At 39.1% G+C, this 17,560-nt stretch overlaps 3 protein-coding genes across 7 annotated transcripts; 2 read left to right on the top strand and 1 right to left on the bottom strand.

Moving 5' to 3' along the window:
* Nucleotides 1–1,030: 1,030 nt before the first annotated feature.
* Nucleotides 1,031–6,274, top strand: dhrs1 (dehydrogenase/reductase (SDR family) member 1). The gene is made up of 9 exons (XM_067605056.1): nucleotides 1,031–1,184; nucleotides 1,985–2,134; nucleotides 2,406–2,549; nucleotides 2,680–2,759; nucleotides 3,131–3,263; nucleotides 3,374–3,517; nucleotides 3,595–3,664; nucleotides 5,377–5,457; nucleotides 5,573–6,274. The coding sequence occupies exons 2-9, from the start codon at nucleotides 1,991–1,993 to the stop codon at nucleotides 5,707–5,709; spliced, it is 933 nt and encodes a 310-aa protein (XP_067461157.1). The 5' UTR covers nucleotides 1,031–1,184; nucleotides 1,985–1,990; the 3' UTR covers nucleotides 5,710–6,274.
* A 787-nt stretch (nucleotides 6,275–7,061) lies between these two features.
* Nucleotides 7,062–17,406, bottom strand: LOC137193716 (RING finger protein 212B-like). Of its 5 annotated transcripts, none has more exons than XM_067605050.1 (13): nucleotides 17,256–17,406; nucleotides 15,926–16,047; nucleotides 15,721–15,773; nucleotides 15,527–15,601; nucleotides 15,139–15,245; nucleotides 14,944–15,046; nucleotides 14,826–14,854; nucleotides 14,697–14,737; nucleotides 14,550–14,574; nucleotides 14,368–14,434; nucleotides 13,655–13,712; nucleotides 13,485–13,515; nucleotides 7,062–7,689 (listed from the first exon to the last, which is right to left on the bottom strand). In XM_067605050.1, exons 2-13 carry the CDS (start codon nucleotides 16,023–16,025, stop codon nucleotides 7,626–7,628), a joined length of 753 nt encoding a protein of 250 aa, XP_067461151.1. In that variant the 5' UTR covers nucleotides 16,026–16,047; nucleotides 17,256–17,406; the 3' UTR covers nucleotides 7,062–7,625. The 5 variants fall into 5 exon arrangements, with proteins under 5 accessions (XP_067461151.1, XP_067461155.1, XP_067461150.1 ...); XM_067605049.1 differs by lacking the exon at nucleotides 7,062–7,689 and adding an exon at nucleotides 13,038–13,370 and having other exon boundaries at nucleotides 17,256–17,400; XM_067605054.1 differs by lacking the exon at nucleotides 13,655–13,712 and having other exon boundaries at nucleotides 17,256–17,405.
* Nucleotides 7,674–12,823, top strand: homeza (homeobox and leucine zipper encoding a). The gene is made up of 3 exons (XM_067605046.1): nucleotides 7,674–8,081; nucleotides 8,870–8,961; nucleotides 9,376–12,823. Exon 3 carries the CDS (start codon nucleotides 9,403–9,405, stop codon nucleotides 11,392–11,394), a length of 1,992 nt encoding a protein of 663 aa, XP_067461147.1. The 5' UTR covers nucleotides 7,674–8,081; nucleotides 8,870–8,961; nucleotides 9,376–9,402; the 3' UTR covers nucleotides 11,395–12,823.
* Nucleotides 17,407–17,560: the final 154 nt, after the last annotated feature.

Raw genomic sequence — 17,560 nt, 5'->3', positions numbered from 1 at the left:
AGCCAGCCTGCACAATACCAGAACCCTAAAATCATTCATTTTACTATTGGCATGACATTTGACATGCCAATGGTACAAAATGAACAGGAGTAATAACATTAATGATCTCTGCATTCCAATTAGTTGAGTCAGTTTCAGGATCCAGACAATCTGCAAATGTGAAAGAATGTGAGTGAGTGAAGAAATGCACAGAAGTTGAATGGGTTAGGGTGACGGGACGGGATTATCTAGATTCTTTGTTGCTTCTTTTTTCCCTTTTTTACCTCTCCACGGTTTATTTTGTTGTTACTGTCAAGTGGATACTTTTATAACTCATCCTTTGGCTTTGGAGCAAAAAGTGATTAATTGTTCTGTATTTAACCCAAACTGCTCAATAAAAATATGTTTGAACAAAATAATTTTTGAAGCCACTGAATAGCTTTCATATACACAGCCGAGAGTTGTACCTCGGGTATTTGGAAATGTTCTTGTAACATTTAATATCCTATTATTCATGTATTACTATTACCACTACAACCACAACTCCAACGTCTTCCTTTGATCATAATCATCATTATTATTATCACTACCTTCATGAGCTACATGGATTTTTAGAAGGACTATGGCGCCATCGTGTGTATATTTAAATTAAAAAAGCATTGAAGTTATACCAAAGACTTGACTGTAAGATAGTTCACTGGCCAATCAACTAATCAACGAAACCACAACAGGCTGAAGCGCATGCGTTTTTCAATCATTTAAAGGATTATTTGACACTCAAAATGTCATCGATAGTTGATTAAGATATTAAGTCATGACTGTTTGAGTGTTTAATCCCATAACAACTTGAATATCTGGGGCGAACATGCGCTGTTCTCGAGCAGTCAAACGAAGGAGGAAGAGGCGCCCGTGAATCCCACAGATGTATAACAAGAGCTCTTATAATACATCAAGGGTGACTCCTCAGTGACCCAGCTGCTGTATTCTGTTCTCTCCGCGTCTTCTCGCGATATCTCACGATATCTCGCGGTGATAGGCTCGTAACTGTAACACTGGTCACATTACTCATAGCTTGAGGCTCTGCAACACGGTCGGATATCACAACAGCAGCATAAACCAGCCGTGAAATTTGCACCAAAACGTTTCCTTGCCGGGACAGTTATTGGCACTTGACGAACCAGATCCAGCGCCTTCTGTGAAATAAGGTTTTTGATGATGCAGTTTAGCAAATTCAATAGATTTCTGTCTGTTTGTTTTTGGGCTTTTTTTTACTTTGTTAACAGGGCAGTCAGATTAAGCACGAAATTTAATCCAAATGAGCCGTCAATTTAGGTTTTAACTGAATTTTTGTCGTTGTTAAAGTCTGTTATAAAGAGATAACTTGTTCTAACGAGAAGAATTTCGTTACAACACCCGTAAAATTATTGTTACTATTGTTATTAAAACGAAAATGTGTGTTGTGAACAATTAAAAGTTAACCTAAAAACGAGAAAGAAAACATGTATAACATGAATGTGTGTTGTTATTATGAGTAAGAACTCGTTTCATAACACATATTCTCTCTAAAATGAGAAACTGAGGGGATTTTATTGTATATGTCGCCACAGCTTATCATTTTTATGTTGTAAGTTGTTGTACTTGCCTCCCACAGTACATTTATGTGTTTCACAAGTAAAACTTAGCCTACTCACCCTTACCCTACATTAGCTAACGTTTAATCACTTATGAGTCACTGATCAGTGATATCACCCCTATGATTGATAATCAGTAGATATGTAGATATCAGTAGTGTGTCAGTTGTATAGGCATAATGTTGAATAGCAGTTACTAAACCATGTAGTTGTGTTACGTAAAAATATAGCCCCTCTTAACTCTGGACAGGGGGCGGGAGAGTTTCCTTTATGCAACACTCTTGCAACGTTGTTTTTTTTTTTACCTCTGTACATATTTACCAGACAATTTGAGCTCACTGTGTCATATATGCTGTGTTGTCTTCTGACTCCAGAGAAAAATGTCCCTGTCTGGCTGGGTGTGTGTGGTAACCGGTGCCTCCAGAGGCATTGGTAGGGGAATAGCTCTCCAGTTGTCTGAGGCAGGAGCCACCGTCTACATCACTGGACGCCAGGAGAAGACTCTGAAACAAACTGCTGCACAGGTGAAATTATGAGCTTGTGTTTGTTATAGTTGCTAAATTAAATCGCTATTAGGTAGATAAAAAAAAAGGAATTTTCTCAAACCTATTTCTTGCTGTTAAAAGTGTCATCAATTTGTGATCAGTCTGTTAAACTCACAAATCTGTGAATTCTTCCCTCCAGTCCTTGTTGGTGGATAACTTAGAAAAAGTTGCTTTGTAGTGCTGTAATAGTATTGTGTCTGTCAGGATTTGCTGACATGGCTCACAGTGGTTGTGTTTATTTACAACACAGGTTAAGGAGAGGGGTGGAAACTGTGTGCCAGTTATCTGTGATTCTACAAAAGACGAAAATATTGAAGAACTGTTTGAACAAATCAAACGTGAACAGAATGGCAGGCTGGATATCCTGGTGAACAATGCCTACGCTGGGGTACAGGTTGGTACCATTACGACACTTAATGTAGAGAAAAGCTGTTTGAATGAAAGGGAAGAGTATGAAAGAGGACCAACCATAAACAGCCCACTGTGTGATTTACCTGAACTAAAAACATGATGTGTTACCCCAGGATATCTTCGAGAATATGGGAAAGAAGTTCTGGGAAACAGATCCGTCTATTTGGGATTCCATCAACAACACAGGGCTCAGGTAGGCCTTTGTGCTCCGTCATGTCTGATACAGCAGAGTCAACTGAGTCATTGCCAGTGAACTGTTTAGTCATTTCCTCTAAGGACATATTTCCAGTCATCAGCTGTTGCTCTTTATTTGACCTTCTTTTTTTAGTTTTCAGTTCAGTGGAAATTCACTCGGAGGCGTTGCTCTTTCAAGAATTCATAACAATACAAAGATGAAACTTAGAGATATGAAGCATACTGTGTTATGTTTAATGTAAATCCAAGCGGTTACAATTTGTAGTCTTGCTTTACGTTTCTCTACAAAAATTTGATTTACCTCAAAAAAATAATAGTTGATCAAAATAAGATTTATATGACTTCTTTCTATTTTTATTTATCTGGCAGGGGCCACTATTTCTTCTCAGTTTACGCGTCCCGGTTGATGGTGGCTCAAGGCCGAGGTTTGATAGTGACTATTTCGTCAATGGGAGGGCTGCGCTATCTCTTCAATGTGCCATACGGCGTTGGTAAAGCCGCTGTAAGTTCTTTTCCCAGTTAACACAAACACACATATAATTAGATCTAAATTCTATAGGCACACCTTTTATGTACAATAAAAACTTGTTTTCTATTGCGGTTTCTTTCCAGTGTGACAGGCTGGCAGCAGACATGGCTGTTGAGCTGAAAAGTAGGGGAGTGGTTTCTGTCAGCCTGTGGCCAGGAGCAGTGCAGACAGAGTTGGTGTCTCAGTTCATACTGGAGAAGGATACACCAGAGGGTGTAAATTCTAAGGTAGACTCTTCTTCTGACAGCAAATGCATTTCCATGGAAACTACCTAAGCTGGTTTGATAAATTCTCTTTTCCTCAGTTTAAAGATGTATTTGCTGCTGGAGAAACCACAGAACTGAGCGGGAAGTGCATAGTCAACCTGGCAAAAGGTAGGATTATAATATATAAGATGGTATTCACTTCACAGTTGACTCCTGGGGCTCTACTTTCATGAAGCAAGCGGCGTGGCACACATCGCAGTCAAGTGCATCCTGCACAGTGCGTTTGCACTTTTGGTATATTCATGGCCAGGCTCACCAGGCGCACTTGCATACGGGGTGGGACCAGAAAGAATTAATTATCATAAATTATAAGTGGGTGTGTTAAGAGGGCGTGACAATCATGGCCAATCACTACCTCAGAAGAAACTTATTGTTGTCTGGGATGTGTAGAGTTTCAAATATGAATACAGCAGCTCAAATATACTTCCAAAGGCAGGTGATAACTCTTTTTAAGTTTAATTCACGTTTCTGGACACGCTGATGATCCAGTGATCACCATGTTTCAGCGCATTATCACAATGATCCATACAATAACCATCTGAGGTTAAATAAAACTGTAGTGCCATATATAAAATGAAAAAAGAATTTAAAAGGTATTTTTAAAGTTTAAATCTGTTTTAAATGGGACATACTGTAGAAAGGGAGATTTCCATTTCATTTTTGATTATAAAGCAGGTCTAGGTGCTATATAAATAGTGTGGAAGTATCAAAACGCTCATTCCACAGAGAAATGAACACAGCCTGTATTCAGAAACTGTGCCTTTAAATGCACTTGTTTGGAGCAGTTTGGACTTCTGTAAGGTTGTGATGTCACAAGTATACACTCAGCATTGTAACTAGGTAATTTTTTATCATAAAAACATGCAAATGTCTGTCAATAGACCATGAAAATGAAAATATTAAACTGGGAAAGGGGCATAATATGATCTCTTTAATGTTTTACATGCTAAAATAACTGCTGACGTTTTGGGAGGGAAATAGTTGTAGTTTAATCTTCATATTGCGACAGACACACACATGATTCTGATAATGATCCACAAATAACTTGGGGTTTTTAAAAATAAAATTTAACTCAGTCTCTATCACATGTTGCTCATCACCATCCACACTTTTCCCAGACCTGTTGATTTGCATTAGAAACTGTACAGAATTATTCATCATAACTGACAAGTTTGATATGCACATAAGCCCGGAGGTTTCTGCGGTTATTTTGCAACGGTCTGGTCAAACTGGTACTAGTTACACAAAATTTAACCAGCAGATCTGCCGTTCATAATTGTCAACATCACTCCAATTAGAGACTGCAGATGGATCAGACAAGCTACCTGCTGCCCTCAGATGGCTTAAAGAGATTCAACAGAGTAAAAGAAAGGTTGTCAGTACATGATGCAAGCTGGTAAGAATAAGTCATCAATGTTTATTCAGTCTTGCATGCATTAATGCCATTACCAGAAATAAAAGTGTAAACATGAGTAAAACAAAAAAGTGGTTTGTGTGAATTTCAGAGAGGTTTATATGGGCGTGCCTTCACCAAATAAATATTACAGAATGTAAGTGCACCGAGCAGGTGGGTGGTGCAGGAAAATATGAGCTTCTTAGTTGGCATGAAAATAGAGCTCCTGGAGTCGCCACTAAATTTCAGCCAGAAAGGCTTTATACAAGTGAGCATTTGAGTAACTGTATGCACATATTTGATTTTTGCCTATGCTGTTCACTGTAAAATATTTTCAGGAACTGATTTTTATTGCTGATTATTTTATAGAGACTGTTTGTTTGCTAAGTAAACATACATTGTTGTGGTTTCTGTCTCTGTCTGAAAGATAAAAGTCTGATGTCGCTGACTGGGAAAGTTATAATGACTTGTGACCTGGCAAGGCGCTATGGGATTCAAGATATTGATGGTAAATTTGTATTTATTCTTCAGGGTTTTTTTTAACATTTGAAGATTAGAGATTTGGTCTCACCATTATATGCAATCACCTCATTCTAATATTATGTCCATCTGTTTATTTCCAGGGCGAAGTGTAGTTGACTACACCTCCCTAAAATTCCTGTTGACTCAGGTCCCATATCTCTCCTGGCTCTCAGTTGTTGTCCCTTCATTCCTACGACTGCCACGCTTTGTGCTCACCCTGGCAAATAGCCGCTTCTAAACAGTTCCTGCATCAGTACTGACATGCCAGTAATACATTGTTTCAGCTGACACATGTGGTCCAAACTTTAGATCCTATATAAGCCTTGTGAGTGGTTTTGGATCACATCCATTACTGTTAGCTGAAGGGAGATAATAACACTTAACATGTTAAACTATTTACACTACCTTTTTTTTATTTTTATGAAGGATTGTTGTTTAAATGACCTTACATATCCACTACTACTCGAGGACTTGATGAATGTGATTCTATGAAGTTTGAGGTAAACATGAAGGACGGTCTAGAATATTTTGTGTATTTTAAGATGCAATGTCACCTGTGGGTGAAGCCACACAATGATGGGAATTATTAATATCATTACATGTATCATTTTTTCAAGCAGTTTACAAAATCACAATTATCTGAAGCAAACTATGACACATTGTTAGAAACATATGAATGTTTGTGTATTTTTGCATCTATTTGTAATATTTCTATTAAATGTATATACACAGTACTACAACTTCCAGTGTATTTCATTTGCCAAGTGACCGTATAAATAAATAAAGACTCTCACTGCTGTTAACACTTCTGATTCCTTTTTGCAAAGTAACAAATTGGTAGCATATCAAAAACCTATAAAATAAGATAATGATTTTAACATAGAAGGTGGAATTTTTTGCAGATTTGTTGATATTTACAACTTGCCAATTTTATTCTACTTTTTAGAATTAAAAAGAAACAGTAATTTTTACCTTTGACCCTTGTCTTATTTTCGGTTACAGAACAGCATATCTGACACTGACGCCAGCATATTGCTCAAGGACACACAGTATCACTGGAACACTTCAGTGATATTATACTTCCATCTTGTTTACAATACAATGAAAAGCCTCACAAGTTGACTATTCATATATTTAACATGTAGGCTAAACTGTACGTGATACAGTACATCTACACCTCTCTGGCTCTGATTTTCTTGGTAATATTTTGGGGATTGACCCCATCCATAGCCAGGATTTTAGAAATAGTTAGGTCCCCCCCCCCAAGCACACTTTAAAATGCTTTTAGTTATTTGAATTTTTCATATTTTATTTATTTACTTAAATGTTCAGTTAACTGTTTAATTCTATTCTGTACATTTTATTCCCCACCAGGAAGGTCTAATGTTGATTCAAAGCCTACTCCATATTATTCACAATAAAATTCTTGTGGGGAAATATTGTCTTATTTGTTGTTAGCTCTTGACTTAAAAGTATGGTCCACTATATTTATGTGAGGGAGGGAGGGCTCTTAGTCATATGGTAGGAGTTGAATGTCGTGTCTGTTTAAATTGAAGATGATGATTCTCGATGACAATCATGATTGAGATGTTTGTTGTCCTAATTTGGATTTTCTTTATTTTAGAGAACACATGTACATTAACAGTATGTACACAAAAAAACAGTTCATACCAGGGGTGTATATACAAAGTTACAAGTAAAAAATAAAATAAGAGAAAGTAATACAAATTCAAAATAAGGTAGCCTATCGTCGGTTCATAAGAAATTTATCAAAACAGTTTTAATTGCCTTCTTATTCTTAAGGGCTCTTATCATGGTGTCATATTGATGCAGTTCTTGATATAAATGTCCAAAAATCGGTTTGGAGCATAGACTGTATACAGTCTATGGTTTGGAGTCTGCCCATCTTTTCTTGTGAATGTGGAATTTTCCCAATAATAAAATTAACTGTGCAAAAAATATTTATTTCCTTTTCATTACCTCAAATGTCTTTATTCTGAAATTGGATCGTTTGATTTGGAGGTGGGGTTGGGGGGGGGGGGGGACTGGTGGGTGGTTGACGTGAAAATGTTTATCCTACTGCCTCGGATTTATTATACAGGCGCCTCCTCCCTCCAATCCATGGCCTGCTCTCCCGGACTGGCACACCCACCGTCACGGTGGGAGAGGCAGTCGGGCCTTCTGGGCTTCCTGGTCCTCAGCTCCGCCTCGCCTCGATCTGGCCGGACAGGGGAAACACTTCTCAGTCAAAGAACAAAAGCAACAACGGACGGACGGAGGAGGACGAAGTGTCGGCCACTCAAATTCACAGCTGAATCTGTCGGATTGGAGATTTGAGCCCTCTACGGCAGGAATCAGCCGACGCCTGAACTCCCACGAAAAGGCGACAAACTTGTGTCGCCTCGCATCTTTGTATCCCGACTGTAATCCGTCGAGTTGCTTGATAAATAAGACAAGGGTCAAACAGACAGACAGACGGTATTGTTTCCCTGGTCTTCCTCAAAACTTCGGCCATTAAAAGCGGAGTGGCAGAGGGGAAACTGAGGATTTCTTTTGTTTCCTTTTCGCTCGCCGGGACCTCTGGGGTAAAGGGTTATTTTGGCATTTTCGGTAAGTTTATTCTTATGTTTCACTGAAGCGTGTCTGACGGCGAAGTGCGCCTGTGCAGTGTGAAGCGTTTTAGTTAGTACGCCATAGAGGGGGAGAGACTGGACTACTATTGTCACTGGCACAGGGAGCAACTTTTTAGCTTTTGGTTACACTAAACCAAACATACGATGCGTAAACTCTAAACATGTATTACAGTGGAAACATTAAACAAACTGGGAAGGCCACCACATGATCTCATCGCCGCTCATCTCAGTGTGTCACGGATGACTAATACAGTGGTTTCATAATTGTTCGCCAATGTTTTTGCTACACTTGAAAATTTCTTGCGTGGCTCAAGCGACCTAAATCGTCGGCCATGGCGCAATCTCCAAACCAAATGCGCAACATTTCCTCTGGTGTCCCAAATAAAAACCAGCTCCTCTGAACTGAGAAGTTCATGGGGTTTTTTTTAAAGACACGGCCCACTCAGTAATTGTTATAGACACCTGATTCATATAATTAGGCAGTGAGAACCACAAATTACAATTAACACTGTCCAGATGTAGTTTTAAAACACTATTATTTATTGTTCTTAGCCTTCTAACAGCCAAACTGACATTTCAGTTGTTATGTTTTCAAGTGTTGGCTTAACACCTGACTTAACAAATGAAATACATTTATATTTCTTCAGCCTCTCAAACCATTATTCATTAGAAATACGGTCTGTTTAGTACTGTTAAAGTTTATAGTGTGCCAGGACTTGGGCGTAAGTATGACTAATGCATCTAACTCATTTTGTCCTTCAACAGGTTTCTGTTTGACTGTCTGCCTTTGTGAAGAGGCTACACTTATCTTTTGGGACTGAGAACTTGGAAGTGGAACAAAGCCTGACTGGGAAGGGGTGAGAAAGTAGACTGTGATGGATTTCTCATGGATCCCCATTCCCCACGCTCCCACCCTTTGCTACCAATAACCCCCACTCACACAAAACAAAAGTCAGTCGCCACACTTTGGGGGAGGGGAACCCAGTCTGGACAGAGAGTATACGACTAGTTTCATTGGGAGTTCAGAATAAGGAGTGCAAAGTAGGGGGGAAGGGGAAACAGCTGTTAGATAATTGACTTTGAGAATGAAAGAGAACAGAAAGTTCTTAAAACATCATAGTCTGTACTTTTGGCTGTACTCTAAGAAGACATTTTCCTACTCCCTACAGTGATCCTATCTATGAAGTTAAAACATTTTGGCAGTTGAGATAAGTAAATTTAAAAAAAAAAAAAAAAAAAAAACTAAATCAATGTTTTTGTTTCTTTTCTAGGTGAGAGACCCTACTTTCATATCCCAGATGGCAACCTACAGTGAACACAATGGAAGAACTGGACTACTTGTGGGCATGAAGGAGCCTTTTAAAGGCAAAATAACAAAGACGGAAAGTGAAGTAAAGCACGAAGCTAAGCGCTCCGTCAAGGATTTGCACCACTCTGCCAGCTCAGCCGAAAGTAACCCAAGTGGTGTGGCTAGTTTCACCACTAACCACAACTCGGTCGTGTGCTTGCCCCTAGTGTCAGAGGGACTGAAATTGGTATGGACACAGTCTGATCAGACCCGTGAACTTGATACCATCCCAGAGCTGGTCCAAGCTTTTAATTTATTTCCATACCCATCGTCTCGTGAGGTTAACGCCCTAGCAAGGGTATGTGCCCTGCCACTGGACAAAGTTAAGGTGTGGTTTATGGTTCAGAGAATTAAATATGGTATCAGCTGGTCCTCAGAGGAGATAGAGGAGACACGGCGGAAACTGTCTGTACCTGAGCTTTATGATGACTCTACTGAAACAAATGAAGAAGCCAAAATTAATAGCAAGAGCAGCAGTTGTGATGAATTGGTCATTGATGATAAGGATAATGACGTAGAGGGTGCTATCTCTAGCCTCAATCCCCAGAAAAAGAAACCAAAGTGTGAATCACCAGATTCCTGTAAACCGGCCAAACCCACTTCCCCATGTTTCAGTTCCACCCTCCCACCTCCTCAGGATTCATACTTCTACCGCCCACCAGTTGACACGCCACCAAGCACTGCAGCTGATGTCTCCCTTGACCTTTCTGGATCATCTTCACGACAGCACCGTCATGGGCGCTACAAAAAGTCTAAAGCTCAGCTTGCTGCCCTTCGCAAGAGCTTTCTCAGAGAGAACTGGCCTGCAGAGGTAGAGCTTAGACGTTTGCAGGAAGAAACTGGGTTGAGCCGCAATGACATCCGTAAATGGTTCAGCGACAGCCGTTACCAGCTTAGGGTTGGTCGAGGAAGCCTGGCAGCAGCCCAGAACTATTCTCATCTCACTGCTGTTGGGGGTAAACATGATCAACAAATTCAACCTCTTCCACTTGTTACTCAAAGTACTCGTCAACTGAATGGTGTGAAGGGCCAAGAGGGAGCTCGTAGCAATGGGATTAGAAATTCACATTTCTTTCAGACCTTCTTGACAAACAGCCTTGAGGCATTTGGGGAAAGGGTCCCTGAGGTAGATGGGTATGAAGCGACAGAGGAGCTTTCTGGTGATGGGGACAGTCTTAAAGATGAGGAACAGAACGAAGAAAAACCATTACAATTGACCAAGACCTGCAAGACTGAGCCAGATGTTCCACAGGAATCATCAGATATATTAAAACCCTCTCCCTACTCTTCCCCCTCTGGCAGCCCACCACTGACAGTCTCGCCTAATAAACAACTTTCAAACAGCATCAGCACATCAAAGAAGTCAGCCCATTCAGCCAAAGTCAGTCCCTCACAAACACCCTTGCATGTCTCAAGGGCTTCCTCATCTACATCCCCTGCCCTCACTCCTGCTGGGCGACCAAGGAAGACCAAGGAGCAGTTGGATGTGTTAAAGCAGCACTTCTTACGCTGCCAGTGGCCCAAGAGTGAAGACTACACAGAACTTGTTAAGCTTACAGGTTTACCCCGTGCAGATGTTATTCAGTGGTTTGGGGACACGCGGTATGCTGTTAAAAACGGTCAGTTACGCTGGGTTAAGGGTGTCCGCGATCAGTTCTTGGCAGAACTTGCTGCCCAGCAAAGTAGCAGTGGTTTAACTAATGGAAGTGGGACATCTACTCGGGTTGGTGGTCGCAAACGAAAATCTCAAACAAATGGAACAAGTACAGATACCCCCAATATCCAGCCTTTGGAAACATATTACCTTTCAACAGGCTCACTACATGAAAAAGATCTTGACACTCTATGCAAGAAATCAAGAATGAGCTACCAGCAAGTGCGAGATTGGTTTGCAGCTCAGGATATTGGGGAGACTGACCGAGAACCTACTGTTACTGATTAAGACACATAGACACTAAAGACTAAGTAAGAAAGTTGGTTGGGTGCTCCTTACATCCTTTGCACCAACAAGCATAGTTATGACTTGGGTTTATATTGCTTTAATTGAAGCAGGTTTGTAACATTTAGTCTTCCCAGTACAAGCCCAAAGTGAGGTTTGTGTTTTTTATATTTGCTGCATTTTCTGCTCATCCTAATATATATATGGACTTGAATTATAATTTTGTTGCTGTAAATAGGACAGTAACTTGTACACTGGTTTGCTATATTTTTGAGCTTACTATTTTTGTTTAGATATCAATACTACAGATTTTTTTAGTATGCTATTGTAGCAGTAATTTAAACTGGTTGTACTTTTGGTACCTAAGTATAGCAGATGAGTAAATGCTCTGGAAACACTTCTATGTTGATGATTTTGTTGACTGATCACTGTGTGTTCTCATTCCTTTACAGCCAATAATTCCTTATCATGAAAAGCACACTGGACATGTACACTTTAAATTGACATCTTGCACTTTGGTTTTAGAGCCTGCTGCCATTATGCTTATTAAATCCAATTCTTTCACAAAATATGAATACCTAACTAAACAGTGTCCTTCTTGACCCCTTAACAGCAAAACCTTGTATCACGCCTTTTGAAAACATAATGGTACAGAAAATACTGTTGCATCTAATTCCATTCATTTCTTCAGCATATTCCTGAAACACATTCCCTGATTCTCTTTTTGGCCATCTGTTGAAATACTTGATTTACTTTGCATCTAACTTGCATTTTACTGCACATTTGTAACAGTTAAGGATCCCAGTACCAAGAAAGCAACAATCACCTCAACATTATACAGATATTAGAACAGCCAACATTAGCTTTGATTTGCACTCATTGATTCAGTCAGTATTTTTATATCTCTTTTGTCTTAGTAGATGTAGGGTGTGACTTCATGGTTTATAGTATAGACAAACTAGATAACTGATGGGGGTCCACATACTGGGTTTGACTTAATAATCCAAAGAAAAACTACAGTTTTATTTCTGTCCTAGATTATGTATTAAAGCACAAACATTTTATGTTCAGGTTATCAGTACAGGCATTATTAGTTATTTCATAAATTTGTTGTGTGTGTGTAGTACTCCAAAGTACATCTCAATTGACATGCAGAGGGTGAAGTGGGCTTTAAATTGAATCAAGGTTAAGTCTGTGAAAATGTCTGGGTATAGGTTGGATGAACAGAATATTGATTTATCGGTGAGCAGCACTGTGTTTTGTCATTCTGTTAGTCATAAAAAACATTCATGCAAGTGTTATGCTTAAGGGAAATACCCAAACACTTTGTGTCTTCCTTTGCAGATGTTTTCAATGTAGTTTTTCCTGTTTAAAAAAAATCTCATTTGCACAATTGTGTCACTGGAAACAAGTAAAAGATTTGCCTTTATAATCATGCGTGCAAGAGCTGTTTTTGTGTGTCCAGCTGGTTCAGCTGATTCTGATTGATCAAATTCTTTTATTTTTTTTTTTTTTACCACAGTTAATTCTCTGTTGTGAGCAAAACGCAAGTGGCTGTGATATGCATCTGCAGAAATGGCTCAGAGATAATTTGCTGATAAGAATGTGTTGCCAGAAAAAATCATAATTATTAACCAATGATCAAATAAGATAATTTAGCAGTTTAATAACTCAACAGAAGAGCAGTTGTGAGATCAGTACAGTAACATCCATATAGGCTTAACAACTATAAAACACCTACACACTCAGCAACATACAAGACATTTAATCATTTGTGCCAACTGTTTCTGAACAAAAACAAATCCTCACCTTCCACAACATGTGACAGTCCTGATGAACAGATCTATAGCTAATGACTGCTAAACTGACAAAAATATCCCCAGAACTGTTAGTGCCCATTTCATTAACGCCTTGGTGACAGTATTGATAATCCACTCATAAACTGGAACGGGAAAACATTAGGAGTCTGGCGCTGAGTTCTGAGGATGACAGAAATGGACTGACTGAGCAATTACATGAGAATCATCCTCCCATCAAAAGAATTATGTGATCCAATGTTTTTTAACAGACATTATTTGGAAATAATTTCTTACCTTGTAGGAGTGCTTAAGGAAGAAGGTGTTCCTTTTTAAAACAGGGAAGAAAAAGGATTGTGATTTAAGATGGAATGCATTTAATTTTTGAGTTGTTTAAGCATAGTGTATCCACTTCAATCACAGAACCAATGCTAGAGCTATAAAAGTGTGTTTGCAACGGCACTTACTGTGTCCGTGTTCATGAAGAGGACTATGACTGGAACGAGAGGTTGCTGATCCAGGAGTCTGATTTTTAAAAAAAAGTGTTTTCTTGATTTTATACAAAAAGTTAAACCAAACTATTCTTCTCTTAACTCTTCAAGTTCAGAATTGAATATTCAATGAATACTATGAAGGAATCAGTCTATGAATTTGCAATTATTGTAGGTGAAAATTCATACTTGACCTTGAAAATAGTAGTTTAACCAAAAAAGAAATGTAACTCAAGGTATGTGTATTTGCTTTTTCAGAAACTTTCAACTACATCTCTGTCTTAATTAGTAGATGAATTTGCTCTGTTGTCATAGAGACGGCATCTTTATAACAACTGAATTCCATCCGCTGAGGAAGACAGAGATGCAGTTAAAACGTCTAGTGCCAGTAAAAGTGACCAAATGTACCTTGAGTTAGGATTTTTGTTACGTCAAACTAATAATTTTTTTCGATGAGGCACCTAAAAAGTTCAGGTTTATTTGTATAGCACAATATTATACAAAAACAACTCAAGTGCTTTCCAGAGTGATTGGATTATTGTGAAACTTTGATTAAGTTACAAAATAATCAAAGTATAGATTTAAATATTCATCTTGTATTAAGTATTTTTTGAAAAATACATTTGGTTCTCAAACCATAACAATCATTTCGGTCTAATTACATGCAGCCACTTAAATACAAGGCTTACTGTGAGGGAGGAGAGACTGGGACCTCTGTCTCTGGCCAACCCCTGGGACTCTGCTGAACCTATGTGACTGAGACCCAGACAACAATATTTGAGTACAAGATGTTGTGCAAACCTTTTATTACGCACGATGATATAGCAAATAAAGAATGAAATCCACTAGAACATGACAATGTCATACATACCTTATAGGTCTTGAACGAGGGGTAACTGGTAAAAGAAAACACACACACACACACACACTCCTCATCAACTTGAATCCAAAAATATGAAATTGACTATCAATTATAAAAACATTACTGTAACAATTCACCTTTAATCACTTGGCTTACCTGGGGAAGTGACAGCAACAGGGAGTGACATCCTTTGAGTACTGTATGAGACAAAAAAATAATTCAAAACTTAATACTAAAAAGTTTGTTATCAAGCATGATAGTACTGAAATGTAAACTGGCTTTTACCCATCTATTTGAAATTGTCCTGGAGAAACCTGTGGTAAGCAGAAAGTGTGCAGTCTAAATCAGACATCTTTCTTTTGGAAACATTAACTTCTTTTCATCAGACTCTTAAAACACTTACCCTCCTCTGAGAAAGAGGCTTTTTTAACTCTGCAGTCTCTCTTTCCAGCTCTGAAAGTTTCTTTTTTAAGTGAGCATTCTCTCTTTTCAGCTCCGAGAGTTGCCTTGTGATAACAGACATGGGAAGAATAGCATTGCAATCGGGGGGTAATATTTATACAGCCACGGAAGAATGATAAGAAACTACTGAATTCACCTGTAACCCTGCTCAGTGACTTCCTTTAGACGCCTTTCCAGTTCAACAGACTTATGCTTGAAGTGCGCTGTGACTTTCTCCATCTGTGTTCGCTGAAAAAGTGCAATCTGAGGAGTATAAAGACCCTATTATGAAATATTCTCTCAGTAAAAAAATTAATTAAACTGTAAATCAACTTTGGCTTTTGGATAATAGTTCAGAGATTCCCAAATGATCTTATGTTTTTAATCTTGTCAAATATCACTCTAGCTGACACAATCTCTCGCTGAATTACTCACTGACTGGATATTAGTTGACTGACTGCTCTGACATTTAACATAGTGGTGTAGCAATTAAAAAGGACAGCAGTGTGGGAGCTTGGGGTGAATGCTGCACAGAGGAGACAAACCTGCGATATGTGCTCCATTCGTGATTGGATGAGCTTCACAGGATCTTGGAAAAACACTTTTTCCTGTGGCTTCATCTAAAAAAGAAATTTGTGCAGATATAATGCTTTGGCCATGTAAAATAAGAAGGTCATTCTCTTTTAATGGCATAAAGTTGCAGACAGTAACTTGCAGTGAATATGTCAAACTCACCAACCTCATCTGTGATGGGCAAATAACTGCAGCTGGCCCTACAAACACTGCACTGCTCTGAGGGAAAAGGCAAAATCACAAGAGGCATAATTAGCCTGAAACTTTCTGTCACACTGGTTGAAATTTTACAGGTTATGTTGAAGGAGTCAAGTTAAAAGCTGAAGTAAATAAACTTAGTACGCAGAGCAGATAGAATACAGCAGTCTTACTAGATGTGATGCATGCTTCACAGCAGATGTGGCCACAGCTGGACACAGCAAACTTCGATCCTCTCTTTGTGAAGCACTGGTTACAGTGGAACCAGTCCATTTTTAGACCTAGTTTCCAAAATCTGCAAAAAATCAACACAAGATCACAATACAGATATGTGATTATCTCACATTAACCAAAATGAGCTGGCTAGTCTATTCTTTTGTATCATTACCCCAACTTTACTGAAGTAGGTCAACAATAACCTTGCATTTCCTATGGTCATATATCAGAATCTCTCATCTTTATCAGGTAATTCCACCAGGTATATAAAGATTCAAAGGATTTATTACTGTATTAGCATAGTAAGTATAGTATTACTTTTGGTCTGGGGCCATTTTTCATACTTTGGCTTGGCCTTTTAGCTCCAGTTACAGAGTTTTTTTAAAGTATCACATAGAATATTTTAGTCCATAATGTGCTTCTGACTTTGTGGCAGCAGTTTGGGGAAAGTCCTTATCTGTTTTAACACGTCAGTGCCCCCGAGCACACAGTTAGGTGTTTGATATGAGGCAACTTAAGTGGCCTGAACAGGACCTTGATCTCAAACCCATCTAACACCCCTGGGGTGAACTGAAATAAACGCCTGTGAGCCAGGCCTTATCCCTGAACATCAGTCCCCCCACCCCCTATCCATACACACACATCATTAATGCTCTTTTGGCTGAATGACAGAAAATCCCTGCAGGTTACAAAATCTTGTGGAAATGCTAGAGCTCTTGAGGCTCTTATGGCAGCATATCAATGCCCACAGTTTTGGACTGAGATGGTCAGCAGCCACATATGGTTGTAATATTCAGGTGTCCACATACTTTTGGCCATGTAGTGTTCCAGTAAGTGGACAGACCATTTTCATTGAAGACATTTTGACTTTTCAAAACAGGAAAAGTAACTGTTACAGGAGTAAATAATAACATTAGCAACAGCTCTATCCCATCAATTTTCCCAGTGAGTCAGGTCAGCAGTGAACATGCACAGCACGATTCATATCTCCTGCTTTGACGGTCAAAACGTCTGTTATGGTAAAATATTAAGCTTGTTCTGACGTTGACTGACACACGCGCGCGCGCACACACACACACACACACCCTAGGAGTACAGCGCCTACAGCAGTCAACAGATAAAGTTATATTCATCCACAATGCTAAAGCTACTGTTAGCTACAACACATTGCTAAATTCCCTCGTTGTATTTGGCTGTATACTGACATACATGAGGTCAGAAACACACTGAAAACGTCCATGAATGTAGAAAATATGTGCTCGTTCATTTTCGTCATGTGGACATTACCTGTGGCCCGGCTCAGAGGGAGTAAAAGTTTTAACATGACAGCCGAGTCAGGTCATCGTCATTCCCGCCTCTGCGTGCCCAGCAGGGGGTCAGTGATGCCGGCTCCAGCACTGACAGGCAGGATGAGTCCAGTCCCTGCTGCCCTGTGTCTGTGTGCGCGCGCTCAAATGTTAATACGCTAATTAACTACTTTTAACAGCAGTGATTTAATACAGAAATGTCCGCTTTTTAGTTTAAACGTTTTTAAATCAGGTCTCTGATCTTTTGTCAACCATTTATTTAATGAAATTGAGTTTTCTAGTGAA

This window comes from Thunnus thynnus, chromosome 12 (genome assembly GCF_963924715.1).
Source record: "Thunnus thynnus chromosome 12, fThuThy2.1, whole genome shotgun sequence".
NCBI lineage: Eukaryota > Metazoa > Chordata > Actinopteri > Scombriformes > Scombridae > Thunnus > Thunnus thynnus.
The sequence above is the reverse complement of the archived record's forward strand: the minus strand, read 5'-3'. Positions and strand labels throughout refer to the sequence as shown.